Source organism: Saccoglossus kowalevskii, chromosome 16 (genome assembly GCF_978046115.1).
Source record: "Saccoglossus kowalevskii chromosome 16, keSacKowa6.1, whole genome shotgun sequence".
NCBI lineage: Eukaryota > Metazoa > Hemichordata > Enteropneusta > Harrimaniidae > Saccoglossus > Saccoglossus kowalevskii.
This window is the reverse complement of record NC_140656.1, coordinates 34,364,574-34,386,370: the sequence shown is the minus strand read 5'-3', so window position 1 is coordinate 34,386,370 and position 21,797 is coordinate 34,364,574. Positions and strand designations below refer to the sequence as shown.

General features: G+C 34.0%; 2 protein-coding genes across 2 annotated transcripts in view; one reads left to right on the top strand and one right to left on the bottom strand.

The window, feature by feature from the left end:
• The first annotated feature begins 5 nt into the window (after window positions 1-5).
• Window positions 6-18,782, top strand: LOC144358480 (N-lysine methyltransferase setd6-like). The gene is made up of 10 exons (XM_085491410.1): window positions 6-89; window positions 4,653-4,785; window positions 8,505-8,649; window positions 9,671-9,818; window positions 13,177-13,305; window positions 13,514-13,703; window positions 16,899-16,997; window positions 17,954-18,124; window positions 18,241-18,340; window positions 18,476-18,782. Exons 2-10 carry the CDS (start codon window positions 4,657-4,659, stop codon window positions 18,718-18,720), a joined length of 1,356 nt encoding a protein of 451 aa, XP_085347536.1. The 5' UTR covers window positions 6-89; window positions 4,653-4,656; the 3' UTR covers window positions 18,721-18,782.
• Window positions 18,783-19,960: 1,178 nt separating this feature from the next.
• LOC100374704 (protein pelota-like) overlaps window positions 19,961-21,797 on the bottom strand; it is a 59,998-nt gene continuing 58,161 nt past the window's right edge. The window contains exon 10 of the mRNA XM_085491411.1: window positions 19,961-20,715. Coding sequence (XP_085347537.1) covers window positions 20,624-20,715 — 92 coding nt within the window. The 3' untranslated portion in view covers window positions 19,961-20,623. The remainder of the gene's footprint in view (window positions 20,716-21,797) is intronic.

The window sequence follows — 21,797 nt, the reverse complement described above, 5'->3', positions numbered from 1 at the left end:
TGAAGGTGCTTATGTCACTGTGATTTCGCGTACTTTCTCAGTATTTCACATTTCTGTGCACTCATCATAACATTAATATATCGTGAAAGGTATGTGTGATATTATATCTGTACATCTGCACAGTTATGATTATGATAATTATTACTATCTGCACAAACTGTGGTATATTATTAAAATGGAAAACTCACTATCAACACTCACGACACACATAGACAGCAGTGTCTATGTGTGTGTTTGCTCCAAGTAAAGAACCCCCCTCTTCAATATATGCAATTTGTATTAGTGCAGTATTTATGAATATTTATAAAATTAAATGGCAATTGAATCAAGCCAGCCAATAACGCAACACAGTGTGCAATTACATGATTTTAAAATGTTTTGGTTTTAATTGTGAAATTTATTCATTTATACTCATAAATAGAATCAATCAGTTGGCCATTTTGACCTATAATTCATAAAGATGAAGAGAATGCCGCTGTTGCACCAAGAGTAAAACATGAGATTTCTCTAGGCCGTTTATATTTATAGTGATGAAAGAATTATGTTGTTGCATCAAGAATACTACTCTTCAACGTTCCAATGTTATTCAATCAGCCAATAGAAACTCTCATTTCAGTTCAAATTTTGAAATTTATAAATATTTATAATGATGAAATGAAAAGTAAAATATGTCTTTAAATGACTATACTGAAGGGCTTAAAGCTGGGGTTGTTGTAAATGTTTTATAAAAAATCAATTTTTATAAATCAAAATGACTGGTAGAATTCAAATTCAGAATCGATATGGCAACATTATCACATAATCTAATAATATATTTATAAGCTAGTTCAATATCATCCAATCAGCAAGCCTTTCATTTTGAAATAATAATAATAATCTTTATTGTTATCATATCCTCTATGAGACTTTGATTATAAAATACAATAAAGGTATAGCAATGAACAAAAATGAAATTAAAAGAGTATAAAACGAATTAAGTTATTAATAAAATATAATACAGCGAATACTGACTACATGTACATTGCTTGTTGTTTATCACTACTGTATCATTTCACAAACAGTATTTGCTTCGATGTTTTTCTCGATAGTTCGCTTGTTGCGAAACTGCTAAAATGTATAATGACCACGCTCAGGTCGAATAAAACGTGTTTTGTATAATTGGATGTGTTCATTACGGTCACTGTCTGGTGTTGATAAACACGTGCCACAGGTGTCACAACAGATACTTGTTGCTACAATCTTATCGGCGCCGCTTTTGATAAGATTCAATTCATAGATTCAGTAATTAAGCAACAAAATAAACAAGAAGTTGCACGTGCCTCGCGTCAAACTGTCGAGCTGGGTAGATTTTCGCTGTAAATTATAATAAATGTTTTTATTTATTTTGAGGCAGCTGGTATTACCTTTTTCAAGTTGTTCTCTTAGATTTTAAAACAATCATGTATGTACTTATCAATTTGAGGAACTAATTTTTTACCACCATTGTTTTGTATTGCAACTATTTTTTCTTTGTCAGAAAGTTTGGAAGGTAGCAGCTAATTTTTGAGAAGCTCATTTCTTTCTTTTTTATAAAGACCACATTACGAAGGAAGTGCTCTTCATTTTCTATTCATTTGAATATGCAGGTTGTCATAGTTGCATGATGTTTGGGGACGTAGCAAATATAGAGCACTCATGCCAATCATTATTAAATATCTGAATATATAAACTCTTATTTATTTGGGTATATAGATGTTGTCAAAACAAGTGTCAGTAAGAGGGATGGACTAATTCTTATTTCGCGTACCAGTAATAACAATAAATATTTTTAGTCCCCGTTCGGACGGAGTCCGAAAACGGGGACTTATGTTTTGCCCTGTGTGCGTCCGTCCGTCCGTCCGTCCGTCCGTCCGTCCGTGCGTCCGTCCGTGATCACCTGTATCTCGAACATGCATGGACCGATTATGTACAAACTTCACTCATACATCACACATTATATGGGACATATGCACATGCATTTTTTTCATGATCCGATTAACGATAGCCGAATAGCGGCCATTTTAAGGCCGAAAATGCATTGAAATCGCACATTTACACCATTCCGGACCCAGATCTCAGTTATGCATGGACGGATTTCATTCAAATTTGGTACATACATTAAACATAATAGGACCTTGATGCATGTCATTTTTTTTTTCAGATCAAGTTCGAAATGGCCGACTGGCGGCCATTTTGTTTTAAAGAATTCAGTTCTGGATCCGTATCCGAGACATGTCTGGATTGATCAAGTTCAAACTTCACACACACAAGGTACATCATGTCACAAATATGTATGTGCATTTGTTTCATGATCCCATTAACGATAGCCAAATGGTGGCCGCTTTAAGGCCGAAAATGCATTGAAATCGCACATTTTCACCATTCCGAACCCGGATCTCAGTTATGCATGGACGGATTTCATTCAAATTTGGTACTTACATTAAACATAATAGGACCTTGATGCACGTCATTTTTTTTTCCGGATCAAGTTCGAAATGGCCGACTGGCGGCCATTTTCTTAAAGAATTCAGTTCTGGATCCGTATCCAAGACATGTCTGGATTGATCAAGTTCAAACTTCACACACACATGGTGCATCATGTCACAAATAGATATGTGCATTTGTTTCATGATCCGCTTAACAATAGCTGAATGATGGCCATTTTAAGACTGAAAATGCATTAAAATCACGTATTTTCACAATTCCGGAACCAGATCTCAGTCATGCATGGATGGATTTTGTTCAGATTTAGTACAATGTGTTGTACATATGCAGGTGCATTTGGTCATGATCTGCTTTGAATGTATATGTCACTCAAATATGAACGGAACGGGGACATGTCATTGACAATGACTTGTATTTTCATTCTTTACTAAGAAATGTTTTACTTGTTTCTTAGCTTCAATGGGCCATTCCAGTTTATATCTGCACCCCCTGTTGATGAGCTTGTGTGTTTACTTCATGCAGGGTATAATTTCCATGGGTGTATAAGTCATACAAAGTTTTATTTCCAAATCACCATTCACCATACAGTAATGGAAATCCAAAACTATAGTTCCTACTTATGGTGTTGATGAGTTCCATTGTGCCACCATACAGAGTAGGATTTCCAAATATAACTCTCATCATATGCTAATTTACCAAGATCAAAATTTTATATTTGATAATGGAAATCCAAACTAGTCCTGATTCACGGTGTTGATGAGCTCATTCGTGCCACCATCCTTGTCTAATTTCAGTAATAACTATTTCATACTGGCCCAATTTTGTTACCATATACAGTCAGAATTCCAAGTTTTTTTAGTCATACTGTTGGAAATCCAACCTCATCAACCGGTATATGGCGAGATAAACTAGGCCATATTGTATTTAGTAGCCATAACTACCTGGATTTCCAGGAATTTTTTTTCCATACTCGTCTGGATTTCCAGATTCTGTTTCTCCATATACAGTTGGAATTCCGGGGTATTTTCCCCATCATACAGTGCTGGAAATCCGACCACATCAACCAGGAGGGGGGGGGGGGGGGGTGCAGATATAAACTGGAATGGCCCAATGGGAAAAACTTAATTCTTTGTTTGTTTGTAGGACATCACAAAATGTTTTTGTCTTAAATTTATTTGGAATCTCCCACAAAATTCTCCCATCAACATGGAATTAAATTTAGTGATTGTCAGTTACAATTTTCAGAGATTGGTTGTTGAGTCTAAATTTTGTGCACATGCTACATGTTTGTGGGTTGTATTATTAATATTCATGAGGTGATTTTCATATTCAATGCTTATGTCAAATTTTTTTATTTTTTTTTGTATGTTTATTTTATTTTTACTATTAATGTTAATTGTCATCATTTATTAATTCCCTTTGCTTTTGTATCAGGAATTGTTTCATTTTATTATTGATGTTAGTTAAAAGTTTTGTAAAGATATACACTTGATATGTGTTATTTTTGAAATGACAGTCCTTAATATATCTCTCAAGCTCACTACAGATAAATATCTTTGAGGTATTTTTAGATTTCAAGTTTGAATCAATGATACAATACATGCACTGATAGATTATAAGTATATAGTCCATGTTGTAAATCATCTTTAGATTTGGAAAGAATCACAATGTCATTAGCATATCAGCTTGGCAAGTTTGATTATTGTGCAGATTACACACTATTTATGTACTTACTTCCTGGGATTCTTAGAACACATTAAAGTCGGCATTCAGTGTACATTACAACTAGATCAAAACTTACAATAACGATTGCCATCAAGTAAGCACATTGGGTTGTGGAGAAATCAAATCTTACACATGTGTGGCATAATGACTACTGTTATTTCATTAAATAAAATTTAAAAAAAAAAATAAGATATCAGCAAGCTGACATTCATACCTGGTATGTCACTAGATCAGGGATTTTGTTAAGAGGCGGCTCCCAGTTAAATATATATTGGCTTGTTCAGCCAGATATGAATTTTTAAAACTTGTAGAAAAGTGTGGTATTTATTCCTACTTTCTAAATCTATATTCACATACTTCAAATCTTAGTGAAACTTCTGTACAAGATGGTTTTTAGTGATAGCACAGTATGACACATTGCGTATACTATTTGACTTAGCTTTTTGTTTTATTTTCCAACTTAGTGAAATGATGGCAGGACCAAACAAGAAACTAAAAGTAGTACATGTTTCAGCAGAACAAGATGACAGCAATGATCACAAACTTCAAAAATTTCTTGGTTGGTGTCATGACAACCACTTCAACATAAACAAGAAGGTTAATATACATTCTTTACTCATCCTGTTATAAATACGTAAAATTTAATTCTAAAAACAAACAACAACCTCAATTGTAAACCACATTTTATTGACTTGTGCACAGAAAAAATATGAGATATGAAATTTAGAGACACATTTGAGTCACTGCAATTTCTTTTAGTTGTTACTACTAGTTAAAGTGCCTGTGAAATGCCTGCTACGTTCTGACCTAAAATTATTTATTTACATTTCAATATTATTAATTTTTTGTTTATAAACATAAAATATTCTTTTTAAGTGAAAAAATTGTATTGGTTCAGTGCCTTATTGAACCCTATTTTAGCCCTGTATTTGTTCAGTGTCACATTGGTGCATATTGTTGCCTTGTACTGGTTCAGTGCCATATTTGACCTTATTTTAGCCCTGTCTTGGTTTAGTGCCATATTGGACCCTATTTTAGCCCTGTATTGGTTTAGTGCCATATTGGACCCTATTTTAGCCCTGTATTGGTTTAGTGCCATATTGGACCCTATTTTAGCCCTGTCTTGGTTCAAAGCCATATTTGACCCTATTTTAGCCCTGTATTGGTTTAGTGCCATATTGGACCCTATTTTAGCCCTGTATTGGTTTAGTGCCATATTGGACCCTATTTTAGCCCTGTATTGGTTTAGTGCCATATTGGACCTTATTTTAGCCCTGTATTGGTTCAGTGCCATATTGGACCCTATTTTAGCCCTGTATTGGTTTAGTGCCATGTTGGACCCTATTTTAGCCCTGTATTGCTTTAGTGCCATATTGGACCCTATTTTAGCCCTGTATTGGTTTAGTGCCATATTGGACCCTATTTTAGCCCTGTATTGGTTTAGTGCCATATTGGACCTTATTTTAGCCCTGTATTGGTTCAGAGCCATAGTTGACCCTATTTTAGCCCTGTATTGGTTCAGTGCCATATTGGTTCATTGTGTAGCCCTGTATTGGTTCAGTGCCAAATTAGACCTTATTTTAGCCCTGTATTGGTTCAGTGCCATATTTTACCCTATTTTAGCCCTGTATTGGTTTAGTGCCATATTGGACCCTATTTTAGCCCTGTATTGGTTTAGTGCCATATTGGACCCTATTTTAGCCCTGTATTGGTTTAGTGCCACATTGGTTCATTGTGTAGCCCTATATTGGTTCAGTGCCACATTGGTTCATTGTGTAGCCCTATATTGGTTCAGTGCCACATTGGTTCGTTGTGTAGCCCTATATTGGTTCAGTGCCACATTGGTTTATTGTGTAGCCCTGTATTAGTTCAGTGCCACATTAGACCATAGTGTAGCCCTATATTAGTTCAGTGCCACATTAGACCATGGTGTAGCCCTATATTAGTTCAGTGCCACATTAGACCATAGTGTAGCCCTGTATTAGTTCAGTGCCACATTGGTTTATTGTGTAGCCCTGTATTGGTTCAGTTCCACATTGGTTCATTGTGTAGCCCTATATTGGTTCAGTGCCACATTGGTTCATTGTGTAGCCCTATATTGGTTCAGTGCCACATTGGTTTATTGTGTAGCCCTGTATTGGTTCAGTGCCACATTAGACCATAGTGTAGCCCTGTATTAGTTCAGTGCCACATTAGACCATAGTGTAGCCCTATATTAGTTCAGTGCCACATTAGACCATGGTGTAGCCCTATATTAGTTCAGTGCCACATTAGACCATAGTGTAGCCCTGTATTAGTTCAGTGCCACATTGGACCATAGTGTAGCCCTATATTGGTTCACAGTAAAACCCTGGTTTAGTGTTATGCAATCTACAAAATATATAATATAATTTTTCCCTTTTTAGTTGTATTAGTTCAGTGCCACATTGGTTCATTGTGTAGCCCTATATTGGTTCAGTGCCACATTGGCTTATTGTGTAGCCCTGTATTGGTTCAGTGCCACATTAGACCATAGTGTAGCCCTGTATTAGTTCAGTGCCACATTAGACCATAGTGTAGCCCTATATTAGTTCAGTGCCACATTAGACCATGGTGTAGCCCTATATTAGTTCAGTGCCACATTAGACCATAGTGTAGCCCTGTATTAGTTCAGTGCCACATTGGTTTATTGTGTAGCCCTGTATTGGTTCAGTTCCACATTGGTTCATTGTGTAGCCCTATATTGGTTCAGTGCCACATTGGTTTATTGTGTAGCCCTGTATTGGTTCAGTGCCACATTAGACCATAGTGTAGCCCTGTATTAGTTCAGTGCCACATTAGACCATAGTGTAGCCCTATATTGGTTCAGTGCCACATTGGTTTATTGTGTAGCCCTGTATTGGTTCAGTGCCACATTAGACCATAGTGTAGCCCTGTATTAGTTCAGTGCCACATTGGACCATAGTGTAGCCCTATATTGGTTCACAGTAAAGCCCTGGTTTAGTGTTATGCGATCTACAAAATATATAATATAATTTTTTCCTTTTTGACTCCCATGTTAGGTTTTGGTAAAATTTCATGCATATTAATTACCTAATTTGCATGATAATAGGCTAATTTTTAGCTGTTCCATGACTGTTCCATTGATATCTAAAGAACCACTTATTGGATTTGGATGAAACTTAGTACATGGATGCTCTGAACTAATGCTTGGTTTTGATTAGTTTTTGGTAAAAATAACCTAATTACTAATTACCTAATTTGCATAATGATTAGTCAATTTTCGGTTCTTCCATTGATGTACTAATCATCACATTTCAATAAAACTTGGTACATAGATATCATAGGACACTGCACAGACCTGATAGTTTTAGGGTAATGTCAGTGCATATTAATTACCTACTTTGCATAATTAATTAATTTTCAGCTTTTGATGTTTCAAGTAGTAAGCATTACATTTCAATGAAACTTGGTACATAGATACTCAAGGACTATGCAGAGATTGATTTAGGATAAATATTTGTGCATATTAATTACCTAATTTGCATAATTAATCAATTTTCAGCTTTTGATGTTTCAAGTAGTAAGTATTACATTTCAATGAAACTTGGTACATAGATACTCAAGGACTATGCAGATTGATTTAGGATAAATATTTGTGCATATTAATTACCTAATTTGCATAATTAATCAATTTTCAGCTTTTGATGTTTCAAGTAGTAAGTATTACATTTCAATGAAACTTTATTGTTTTGGGATAAATATTTGTGCATATTAATTACCTAATTTGCATAATTAATTAATTTTCAGTACCAATCATCACATGTCAATGAAACTTTGTACATGGATGCTGTAGGACAATAGACAGACCTGGATAATTGTGGGTTAAAATCTGTACATATTAATTAATAATTTACATAATTAACCACTTTTTAGCTATCACACTGATATCTAAAGTATTAATTATTCCATTTCAATGAAACTTAGTGCAAAGATGCTCTAGGACAATGTATAAACCTGATTAATTTGGGGTTAAAATCTGTTTATATTAATTCCCTAATTAGCATAATAATTTATAATTTTTTTTGGTTCCAATCACATTTCAATAAAACTTGGTACATAGATGGTCTGTTACATTGTGCAGACCTCATTAGTTTTCCATTAAAATCTGTTCATATTAATTTTCTGATTTGCATTATTAGTTTTCGGCTTTTCCATCACTATATCACTATCTCTGACAAGTAATTTTGAATTATATTTAATGTGTCTCCAATACTCTCAGCACATGGGAGTTCTTTCTAAGCTTTCTTTGATTGTCTTTGTTATCTGATTACCAGGTTCGTGTTGGTCGTCATGGTTCCTGTTCTGAGTATGGAATGATTGCTGTGGGCGATTTGGACGAAGCTGAATGTTTATTTGAAATACCAAGGAATGTTTTACTGAATGTTGAGAACTCTTGTGTTGCGGACATCATCCAATCTGGTACATGAATACAAATTACCTTTTTTTCTATTCTACTTCAATCGCACTGTTAAATATCAGTTAGTAAATTTGCTCAATAATAACTAATCCAAGATTTCAATGGAACTTAGATGCTCTAGGATAATCAAAAAACTTACAGCTGTTCTGAGAATTATTTGGACAGTCAGTTAGCAAGATGACTTGCAACTTTGCAAAACACTTTCATAGTCTTTGCCCAACCTAGACTTGTCGGCGTCACTTGATTGACGCGCACATGGTTAAGGATTAACTATTTCATACAGGTTGTCGGCATGGTGAATTGAAAGTATTATCTATCATGCATTACAACAACCATTCTCTATTTTTTATATTGTTTTTTTTATTTTCAGTAATTTTAAAAATCGCAAGTTGTCAAAAAGTGTCAACCCCTCACTTTTTTTAGTCAGTTGTACCCGTTACAAAATTGGACTAGACATAATAATGGGTCGTCATACCCTCATCATTTTCAAACTGCAGTTGAAAAAGTGATTCGCTCAAGAAAGGCACTTTTGATTTGACCACAGTCCCTCCCTCCCTTGATGAACTGTGCTTTGAGCCTTGCCCCCAACGACAAGTTCATTAATACCTGGGGATACTCAACACTCAGGAGTTGTTTTGTAAATTGTGCTATGTCAGGTGGACAGTTATAACAATTTAAAACATATAACCTGTTAAATATGGTAACCAACGTGTGTCGTTTAAAAAAAAACAGTGTTTTACTCGCATTTAGCAAGATAATGGAATGATCCCAATTGTGGGCGTGCCAATACAACGGCACCATCAAGTCATATTCCATCAAGATACATTCCTAACCGACTGTCCCAATAATTCTCAGAATGGCTGTAATTCAGTTTTTTTTGAAATTTCGGATTATTTGCCTAAATTATTTTTACACAGGAATTCCTTCTTTGTTTGATTGTATCCATTTTGATAATCTCAAATTTTACATTTAAATTGCTTGCATATCTGGATGTACACAGCTAAACTAAATCTCTGCCTGTAGAATCACATCGCCTTGAGAGCAATAGTGGCTGGGTTACCATTATTCTAGCATTGATGTATGAATATACAAATCCAACATCACTATGGCGACCATATTTAGATGCGTGTCCTGATTTTAATGTGTTGGACCACCCAATGTTTTGGACAAGGTATGAATTTTGAATCTTATCTTAATTTAATTTGGTAATTAATTATGAAGTCAACATAATTAGTTTAGCTATTTTTATTTTGTTTCAATATGTATGTTTTGAAAGCCATTTATTCAATCCATAGATATTTTTGTGTTTTTTTTTATCAAAAATACTTACCTTCATAATCATTGAATACAACATGATGAGTCACTAACTGGAATAAAGTAAGAGAATGTGCTTCTTTTTTGTAAATCATCGCACAATTTCAAAACAGGAACTTATATTTCGGCTTCTGTCCATCCACTGTCTATATATCAGTCTGTTCATTTTTCAATTCATGCATACATTCCATGTTGACATAATCAAATAACTGACAACCATCATACCTATTTTTCAATTCATGCATACATTCCATGTTGACATAATCAAATAACTGACAACCATCATACCTATTTTTCAATTCATGCATACATTCCATGTTGACATAATCAAATAACTGACAACCATCATACCTATTTTTCAATTCATGCATACATTCCATGTTGACATAATCAAATAACTGACAACCATCATACCTATTTTTCAATTCATGCATGCATTCCATGCTGACATAATCAAATAACTGACAACCATCATACCTATTTTTCAATTCATGCATGCATTCCATGTTGACATAATCAAATAACTGACAAACATCATACCTATTTTTCAATTCATGCATGCATTCCATGTTGACATAATCAAATAACTGACAACGATCATACCTATTTTTCAATTCATGCATGCATTCCGTGTTGACATAATCAAATAACTGACAACCATCATACCTATTTTTCAATTCATGCATACATTCCATGTTGACATAATCAAATAACTGACAACCATCATACCTATTTTTCAATTCATGCATACATTCCATGTTGACATAATCAAATAACTGACAACCATTGTACCTATTTTTCAATTCATGCATACATTCCATGTTGACATAATCAAATAACTGACAACCATCATACCTATTTTTCAATTCATGCATGCATTCCATGTTGACATAATCAAATAACTGACAACCATTATACCTATTTTTCAATTCATGCATACATTCCATGTTGACATAATCAAATAACTGACAACCATTATACCTATTTTTCAATTCATGCATACATTCCATGTTGACATAATCAAATAACTGACAACCATCATACCTATTTTTCAATTCATGCATGCATTCCATGTTGACATAATCAAATAACTGACAACCATCATACCTATTTTTCAATTCATGCATACATTCCATGTTGACATAATCAAATAACTGACAACCATCATACCTATTTTTCAATTCATGCATGCATTCCATGTTGACATAATCAAATAACTGACAACCATCATACCTATTTTTCAATTCATGCATGCATTCCATGTTGACATAATCAAATAACTGACAACCATCATACCTATTTTTCAATTCATGCATGCATTCCATGTTGACATAATCAAATAACTGACAACCATCATACCTATTTTTCAATTCATGCATGCATTCCATGTTGACATAATCAAATAACTGACAAACATCATACCTATTTTTCAATTCATGCATGCATTCCATGTTGACATAATCAAATAACTGACAACCATCATACCTATTTTTCAATTCATGCATGCATTCCATGTTGACATAATCAAATAACTGACAAACATCATACCTATTTTTCAATTCATGCATGCATTCCATGTTGACATAATCAAATAACTGACAACCATCATACCTATTTTTCAATTCACGCATGCATTCCATGTTGACATAATCAAATAACTGACAACCATCATACCTATTTTTCAGATACACTTTTCGAACTTTGTTTAAATTTACTACAAATGCAAGATATAATGTGTTGCACATTTAGGCATTTAACTGACTGGTGCCCATTTATGTCAAAAAAACACAAAATGTCAACAGATGGGTGAATTCTATTCAAACTTAGTGTAACGACTGTCGGCGTTGTTTTAATAGCGATAACGCTATTCTATGTAGTTTAGTGATTTTACTTGTATAGCGCCCTCTGTAGTTAACGAACAAACAGACCGGGACATGCCATCTTGAAGAGAAAGTTAGTCGGATTTGATTGACGAAGATAAAACAACAAAGTTTTAGTTGTATTTAGCACCGATCCCCGGAATAGAGGTACGCTTTGTGATTATAAGTTACTGTAGTTCATTTTGATATGCTTTTTATGTGATTTTGAGTACAATTTAGAGTTATATCATCGAGAAAGTAAAAACGCATTGCCGAGTGCACATAACAACATGACGCCATTGCTAATTTACATGTACTGAATATTTGCACTGAACTTGAAGTGTACTTGTTTATCGGCTATGAAACGGCAGTTGTAGAACGTCGGTGTGATGGGATTACGTCCTTGTATTTTGATATGCCAGTGAAGTGTTGATTGGGCAGTATATGAGTCTATGTACATGTATTGATAGTGGACTGGTTTACCGGATATGCCTTTGCTCGAGTAACTTTATACTTGTTTACATTATTACTTAGTATTTTTGTATTTCTTTGTTTTTCTAGTTTTACGTGAATTTGTAATTCTCTCCACGAGTTCAATGAACCTTGACACTGGAGTGACCTTTGCGAACCAGTGACCAGTGAATAAACGACATTGATGTGAAATACTGGAGTGATTTATTTCTGACGCTTGCGGACTGCGACCCCTCAAGTGAACTGTTCCATTATTGATGAAATTAATTTGAAATGACACGATTTATCAATAATCATTCGCCACACTTAGCAAGAATATGTTATATAATATAATATATACCAATGCACATCAGTTTGTTAATGATTTGATTCAAAAACTCTGTCTGGTGGCCATGTTGGTTTTATTTTCTTTAACCATTTCTTAGACGTGCAAAGTTGGTACACAGAATTCTACATTAAGAGTCCCATAATTTCATGAATGCAATACTTGGAAAAAGTACCATACTAGCCTTGTAGAACAAGCATACTAGCTTTTTACTTGGTTCACTGCACTTTAGTAGATCTCCAGGCTCTTGGTTACGGGGTGGATAATTCACCTGAATCAAATGGTGTTTACCACAATTACCAATGGTATTGTCTGTGCTAATGTAAAAAACTGTGGTAGGCACTAGACGCTACGGTATTTATGAAAAAAAGAGGTTTTGATATGCATACACTGTAACAGCAGAGCTACATGTACATACATGTTTCGGTTGAATCTCTAAATTCAAGCTCAATGATTTGGCAAACCTCCATAAACTTGCCATATTAAAAATCTACTTTGCTTTCATGAATATTTTACAAATAAAACACATAGTTGACAAAAGACTGGCAATTATCTCACAGGGAAGAGGTTGAGGAAGAACTTAAAGGAACAGGAATTCCTGAGTGCGTAGAGAGAGACAGAATTAATATACAAAATGAATACAGTGATATAGCTATGCCATTTATAAAGCAACATTGTAATTATTGGAGGTAAGAATGTGTGTTAAAAGCATAATGTGAATGGGTAGATAAAACATTTTGTGACAGTAATATCTTGAAACATTCTTAAATTATTCTTTGTGATTGACTCTTTTTAAGTTCAGAAGGAGAAACTTTGCACACCTGTATTTTATCATTTTAAATTGCTGCCAATGTATTGCTATGTTTTTCATGTAATGTAAATTTATTTTACTTATAGTTTAGAAATACATACATTAGATTTATACACTAAGATGGTGGCTTTTATCATGGCGTATAGTTTTACTGAATACAGCATTCCTATCATGGTTCCACTCGCAGACATACTCAACCATGTGTCTTCTAATAATGCACATCTAAAATTTGGTGATGGCAGTCTACGTATGGTGACAACACAGCCAATAAAACAGGTACATTTTCACTAACTTTTGGTAAATGTGTTTATGAACATTTGTTCTACCGTCAATATCTCAGCAACTTTATAATTGATGTAAACTGTTGAGAGGTTAATTTAAGTGGGCATATATTATTATTAAACATTAATAATACTAGTAGATTATATTGTCAACTGAGTGTACCATGTTAGCTGCTTGGCTTACCAACAACAAATGTACTTAAATGTAGACAAGTGTGATTTACCAAACTGTTTAGTTGTACATTGATTCCTATAGGGAGAAGAGGTTTACAATACATATGGTGATTTACCAAACTGTTTAGTTGTACATTGATTCCTATAGGGAGAAGAGGTTTAAATACATATAGTGATTTACCAAACTGTTTAGTTGTACATTGATTCCTATAGGGAGAAGAGGTTTACAATACATATGGTGATTTACCAAACTGTTTAGTTGTACATTGATTCCTATAGGGAGAAGAGGTTTACAATACATATGGTGATTTACCAAATTGTTTAGTTGTACATTGATTCCTATAGGGAGAAGAGGTTTAAATACATATAGTGATTTACCAAACTGTTTAGTTGTACATTGATTCCTATAGGGAGAAGAGGTTTAAATACATATGGTGATTTACCAAACTGTTTAGTTGTACATTGATTCCTATAGGGAGAAGAGGTTTAAATACATATGGTGATTTACCAAACTGTTTAGTTGTACATTGATTCCTATAGGGAGAAGAGGTTTAAATACATATAGTGGTTTAGTTGTACATTGATTCCTATAGGGAGAAGAGGTTTACAATACATATGGTGATTTACCAAACTGTTTAGTTGTACATTGATTCCTATAGGGAGAAGAGGTTTAAATACATATGGTGATTTACCAAACTGTTTAGTTGTACATTGATTCCTATAGGGAGAAGAGGTTTAAATACATATAGTGATTTACCAAACTGTTTAGTTGTACATTGATTTCTATAGGGAGAAGAGGTTTAAATACATATGGTGATTTACCAAACTGTTTAGTTGTACATTGATTCCTATAGGGAGAAGAGGTTTAAATACATATAGTGATTTACCAAACTGTTTAGTTGTACATTGATTCCTATAGGGAGAAGAGGTTTACAATACATATGGTGATTTACCAAACTGTTTAGTTGTACATTGATTCCTATAGGGAGAAGAGGTTTAAATACATATGGTGATTTACCAAACCGTTTAGTTGTACATTGATTCCTATAGGGAGAAGAGGTTTAAATACATATAGTGATTTACCAAACTGTTTAGTTGTACATTGATTCCTATAGGGAGAAGAGGTTTAAATACATATAGTGATTTACCAAACTGTTTAGTTGTACATTGATTCCTATAGGGAGAAGAGGTTTGTAATACATATAGTGATTTACCAAACTGTTTAGTTGTACATTGATTCCTATAGGGAGAAGAGGTTTACAATACATATGGTGATTTACCAAACTGTTTAGTTGTACATTGATTCCTATAGGGAGATGAGGTTTAAATACATATAGTGATTTACCAAACTGTTTAGTTGTACATTGATTCCTATGGGGAGAAGAGGTTTAAATACATATAGTGATTTACCAAACTGTTTAGTTGTACATTGATTCCTATAGGGAGAAGAGGTTTGTAATACATATAGTGATTTACCAAACTGTTTAGTTGTACATTGATTCCTATAGGGAGAAGAGGTTTACAATACATATGGTGATTTACCAAATTGTTTAGTTGTACATTGATTCCTATAGGGAGAAGAGGTTTAAATACATATAGTGATTTACCAAACTGTTTAGTTGTACATTGATTCCTATAGGGAGAAGAGGTTTACAATACATATGGTGATTTACCAAACTGTTTAGTTGTACATTGATTCCTATAGGGAGAAGAGGTTTAAATACATATAGTGATTTACCAAACTGTTTAGTTGTACATTGATTTCTATAGGGAGAAGAGGTTTAAATACATATGGTGATTTACCAAACTGTTTAGTTGTACATTGATTCCTATAGGGAGAAGAGGTTTGTAATACATATGGTGATTTACGAAACAGTTTAGTTGTACATTGATTTCTATAGGGAGAAGAGGTTTAAATACATATGGTGATTTACCAAACTGTTTAGTTGTACATTGATTCCTATAGGGAGAAGAGGTTTAAATACATATAGTGATTTACCAAACTGTTTAGTTGTACATTGATTCCTATAGGGAGAAGAGGTTTACAATACATATGGTGATTTACCAAACTGTTTAGTTGTACATTGATTCCTATAGGGAGAAGAGGTTTAAATACATATAGTGATTTACCAAACTGTTTAGTTGTACATTGATTTCTATAGGGAGAAGAGGTTTAAATACATATGGTGATTTACCAAACTGTTTAGTTGTACATTGATTCCTATAGGGAGAAGAGGTTTGTAATACATATGGTGATTTACCAAACAGTTTAGTTGTACATTGATTTCTATAGGGAGAAGAGGTTTAAATACATATGGTGATTTACCAAACTGTTTAGTTGTACATTGATTCCTATAGGGAGAAGAGGTTTAAATACATATAGTGATTTACCAAACTGTTTAGTTGTACATTGATTCCTATAGGGAGAAGAGGTTTGTAATACATATAGTGATTTACCAAACTGTTTAGTTGTACATTGATTCCTATAGGGAGAAGAGGTTTGTAATACATATAGTGATTTACCAAACTGTTTAGTTGTACATTGATTCCTATAGGGAGAAGAGGTTTGTAATACATATAGTGATTTACCAAACTGTTTAGTTGTACATTGATTCCTATAGGGAGAAGAGGTTTGTAATACATATAGTGATTTACCAAACTGTTTAGTTGTACATTGATTCCTATAGGGAGAAGAGGTTTACAATACATATGGTGATTTACCAAACTGTTTAGTTGTACATTGATTCCTATAGGGAGAAGAGGTTTAAATACATATGGTGATTTACCAAACTGTTTAGTTGTACATTGATTTCTATAGGGAGAAGAGGTTTACAATACATATGGTGATTTACCAAACTGTTTAGTTGTACATTGATTCCTATAGGGAGAAGAGGTTTACAATACATATGGTGATTTACCAAACTGTTTAGTTGTACATTGATTCCTATAGGGAGAAGAGGTTTACAATACATATAGTGATTTACCAAACTGTTTAGTTGTACATTGATTCCTATAGGGAGAAGAGGTTTACAATACATATGGTGATTTACCAAACTGGCAGTTATTACACATGTATGGCTTTGCTGAATCTTACCAAAAAAACACATTTGATAGGGTAAGTATATTTGAATATATTTGCAATTTGCACCACTATATTGTAATTTAAAGTCACTGTGTCTAGGGTACTAGAATTTGATTGTGAATTTTGGACTGGACATGTCAAAATAGCTAATTTGAGTCAAATTGAAGTGACATGCATCAATTATCCACAATGGTTAATGATTACACCTAGTTTGAAGAAAATCAATTAGGACGTACCCAAGATCTGGTTCTGAACATGTCAATTTAGCTAATTTTAATGCTTTTTTACAACAAAATTGGTCAGCATTTGGACATTTTTGTATGTGCATATATATGTGATGAAGTTTGAAGTGAATTGCTCAAAGCATGTATGAGATATATGTCTAACATACAATTTGTCAAAAACAAAATGGCCACCAGTTGGCCATCTTAAATTGAATTGAATGTTACATGCATCAGCTAACCATAATGGTTAATTCTTTGACCAAAGAAAATCAGACAACACATGCCAGAGATCATGTCAAAATATCTAATTTAATTTGATCCATTTTCATGACTAAAATGTCTGTCATTCAGCCATCTTTGACTGAATCACAAAATTACTGCATTTGTGTATGTGGGAGGTTTGAAGTGAATTGAGCCAAGGGTGTCCGAGATACAGCTCCAGACAAATGCATGCACACACACACATGAATGCACAGACTAAAAAACGAGGACTAGAAAAGGTTAGGACTGGATTTGGATATGCATTCAATTACAGTTATATGCCGTTTTTTCAAGTACAGCAATTACAGCTTTGTAAGTCACCATTTGATTACAGTTCAAAGGATTTATGGATTGGCCTTCATCTGTCTGTCTGTCTGTTTTGATTGCCAAACTTAATTGCATGCATTGAGCATCATTTTGTTTTGTAGATATCTGATTTTACAATGGGGATTATTTCATGTTATGAAATAACTTGTTTTAAAATAAGTTGTTTTTTGCTGTTAGGTTGAAGTTGACATATCTTTGATGTATGAATCAGCAAAAACCATAGGTCACTTTAACAATATTGAGAAAAAATGGAAATGGTTAAAACGACAGGAAATAGTGGAAGACAGTGATAAGATATCTATAGACAGACATGGTATACATGGCTTACATATGATGGCTATAATAAAGGTCTGTATTCATAGAATAATAAACATGATACACTAAGTTGCTAACTAATAATGCAACAAGATACAATGTTGCAAAGATTTCATAATGGCATTATTTTTGTTATATTTAAATTTCAGGTCCTATTGTCTGATAACAAAGAATTTAAAACATTAAAAAAAGACTTAATTGATGAGAGTGATGATGAAGATGAAGAAGCCATTGCAACACTGTCAAAAGGTAGTTAAATGATCACAAAGTTCCCTTCTTCATGTCTTGGTAAACAATACAGACACAATTTGAAACTTAAATTTTGATTTCAAGTTTTCAACAAAGAAAAAAAAATTAATCTTTTTGTTCATTGTTTCTATGCAGATGACTTGAGGCAAGCTCCTGACACATGGCAACAATTAATTTATACAATGGTGGAGAAACAATTAGAAACCTACAACACTTCATATGAAGATAATCATGAACTGTTAAAAAAGGATGCATTCCTCACATCTAGGAAGAGATATTCATTGCACATCAGATATGGTCAACAATCAATATTAAGAAATATAGCTGAATGTTGTAACAACAAAGCAAACACAAAACAAAACTCTGGATGCAAGACTTGAAAACTAGACTGTCGTACATAATATTACTCTGTTATTATTAATAAATATTGTGTATAAATGTAGTATGTGTGAATAAACTGCAAACATCGGACAGGAAGTATGGAATGCCGTTAGGCACGGCCGACTGTCTGTCTTGGGCTGCAATTCACTGGTAAGATTTCCTACCAGGTCCGATACTTTCATGTGAAAATGAAATAGTCGCGAAGATGTCATTTTATTATGGCCAATCGTGAAAAAGGTCAGGGGTCGCTGGATACCAGGATCGCTAACGACTTACACGAAGTTTGTTTTGACTGTACTGTACTATACGCAATCGGGACACTTTCCACAGCAGTTTTTGAAATCATGACACAAACAAATCTTGACGAATGCATTATAAAAGTGCTGGAATGTTTAGACTACCATGATATTTCTTACAATGAATACTAGCAAGACACTATCGCAAACTACACAGAGGGGGGGGGGGGGTTAGTGTGTTGTGTTGACATTCGTCTTGTCAAAAAGAACTCATTTCGAAACCAGGGATCCATTTGCCGTTCTCTGCAACTTTTCCAATAACTCTCGCTTAGTTTGTTGAATTTCTTCCTGAACTCATCCATGTTTTTATGCAGAGTCGACGCTCTCAGTCCACATTTTCTGCATGCATACGAGCTGGCAAGATGTAGATCGATCATCTCTGCCACGACAAATTTGATTTCTTCGCATGTCATAGTTCTTTTGATCCCGCAAAAATCTCTGGTTTTTTATTTGACTGCCACAAACGAATGCACGTTGTTTTCTTTGTTATTTTGGTTGGAGTAACTATTCATTGTGTTCATAACCAACACATTCAGGAGGTCAGCCATTTAGAACAAATTGTATACATAATGGTAATATAATTTATTTTGTGACGTCAGCATCAACTATGAATTATTCATATCAACTAAAAGACGGGGATAGTCTTTTGGGACTAATGTCCCTTGTCTGAAATGCTTTGCATTTCCCATCAAACATCAAACGCCTTCGGCATTTGAATTTCTAGGATACACAATTACATTAGGCCTGAGGACTGTTGACAGTCTACTTGAAAACCTACATTGGTTTTATGTTGACCAGATGAGACTGGTTGCCATCTCAACAACGGCAATTATAGTGCTTCAAACAACTGAGCTATTGGGGATTTAGTTATATTATTGATGCAAGTCTCTGTTGCAATTAAGGGGAATGCATGCATATACAATCAATTAAGAACAAAAAATAGTTTTTAAGGCTATGAAGATGTTTTATTTTAAACATCAATATACCAGTGGTTGCAAAGGGTCTGTGTATACAGGGAAGAGGACATTTCATACAATATATTCGCTTAGACAAATCTTTCACTTCTCTTAAAAAAAAAATTAAAACAATACAGCACATTTAAATATACATGTATCAGGACAATGAGGGAGTGGGGACCAAAAGAACATTCTCTTATAAATAATGGAATTCATTTTCTGCATCCACTTACAAAAATTTGTGATGTAGAAGCTGCATTCAAGTTATATTTCAAACGTCTTCTGAATACAATAGAATTTTCTATGGTTTTACACTGTGATACATTTGATGAAAGGAATCCAAAATGAAACTGTATTGCACAATCCTTAAAAATACTAATAAGGAAATGTTCACAGCTTTTTTTGACTTGCGAACATAGTATTATAATTATTAAAATGATATTGCAGCACATTCTATCAAAATAAATGATTACAATTTTTCTTTTTGTCTCGGATATAGATTTGATAGCAATGCAACAAAAACTATTACCTGCACATGACACATGGTTTTCATGCCAAGTATGTGTAACAATACTTTCATCAGTATGTATGCAAAATAATTAAATTAGTGTAAATTTATCACACATTCCTGGTAATCTAAGAAGCTGAATTTAATCTTCATCTGAACTAGAACCTTCTTCATCTGAGATCTCTGGAAGTGGGAATCGTAAAAGAGCACACACACCACTCAACTGATTCAGTTCTGAAATTGTAAACATGGAGCACCAATGAGATCTGCATTGTGAAGCTTCACAGAAATTAGCATACAGGGCAATAGATGAAAGTCACAGAAATTAGCATACTGGGCAATAGGTAAAAGTCACAGAAATTAGCATACTGGGCAATAGATGAAAGTCACAGAAATTAGCATACTGGGCAATAGGTAAAAGTCACAGAAATTAGCATACTGGGCAATAGATGGAAGTCACAGAAATTAGCATACTGGGCAATAGATGGAAGTCACAGAAATTAGCATACTGGGCAATAGATGGAAGTCACAGAAATTAGCATACTGGGCAATAGGTGAAAAGTCACAGAAATTAGCATACAGGGCAATAGATGAAAGTCACAGAAATTAGCATACAGGGCAATAGATGGAAGTCACAGAAATTAGCATACTGGGCAATAGATGAAAGTCACAGAAATTAGCATACTGGGCAATAGATGGAAGTCACAGAAATTAGCATACTGGGCAATAGATGGAAGTCACAGAAATTGGCATACTGGGCAATAGATGGAAGTCACAGAAATTAGCATACAGGGCAATAGATGAAAGTCACAGAAATTAGCATACAGGGCAATAGATGGAAGTCACAGAAATTAGCATACTGGGCAATAGGTAAAAGTCACAAAAATTAGCATACTGGGCAATAGATGGAAGTCACAGAAATTAGCATACTGGGCAATAGATGGAAGTCACAGAAATTAACATACTGGGCAATAGGTGAAAAGTCACAGAAATTAACATACTGGGCAATAGGTGAAAAGTCACAGAAATTAGCATACAGGGCAATAGATGAAAGTCACAGAAATTAGCATACAGGGCAATAGATGAAAGTCACAGAAATTAGCATACAGGGCAATAGATGGAAGTCACAGAAATTAGCATACAGGGCAATAGATGGAAGTCACAGAAATTAGCATACAGGGCAATAGGTGAAAGTCACAGAAATTAGCATACTGGGCAATAGGTAAAAGTCACAGAAATTAGCATACTGGGCAATAGGTAAAAGTCACAGAAATTAGCATACTGGGCAATAGGTAAAAGTCACAGAAATTAGCATA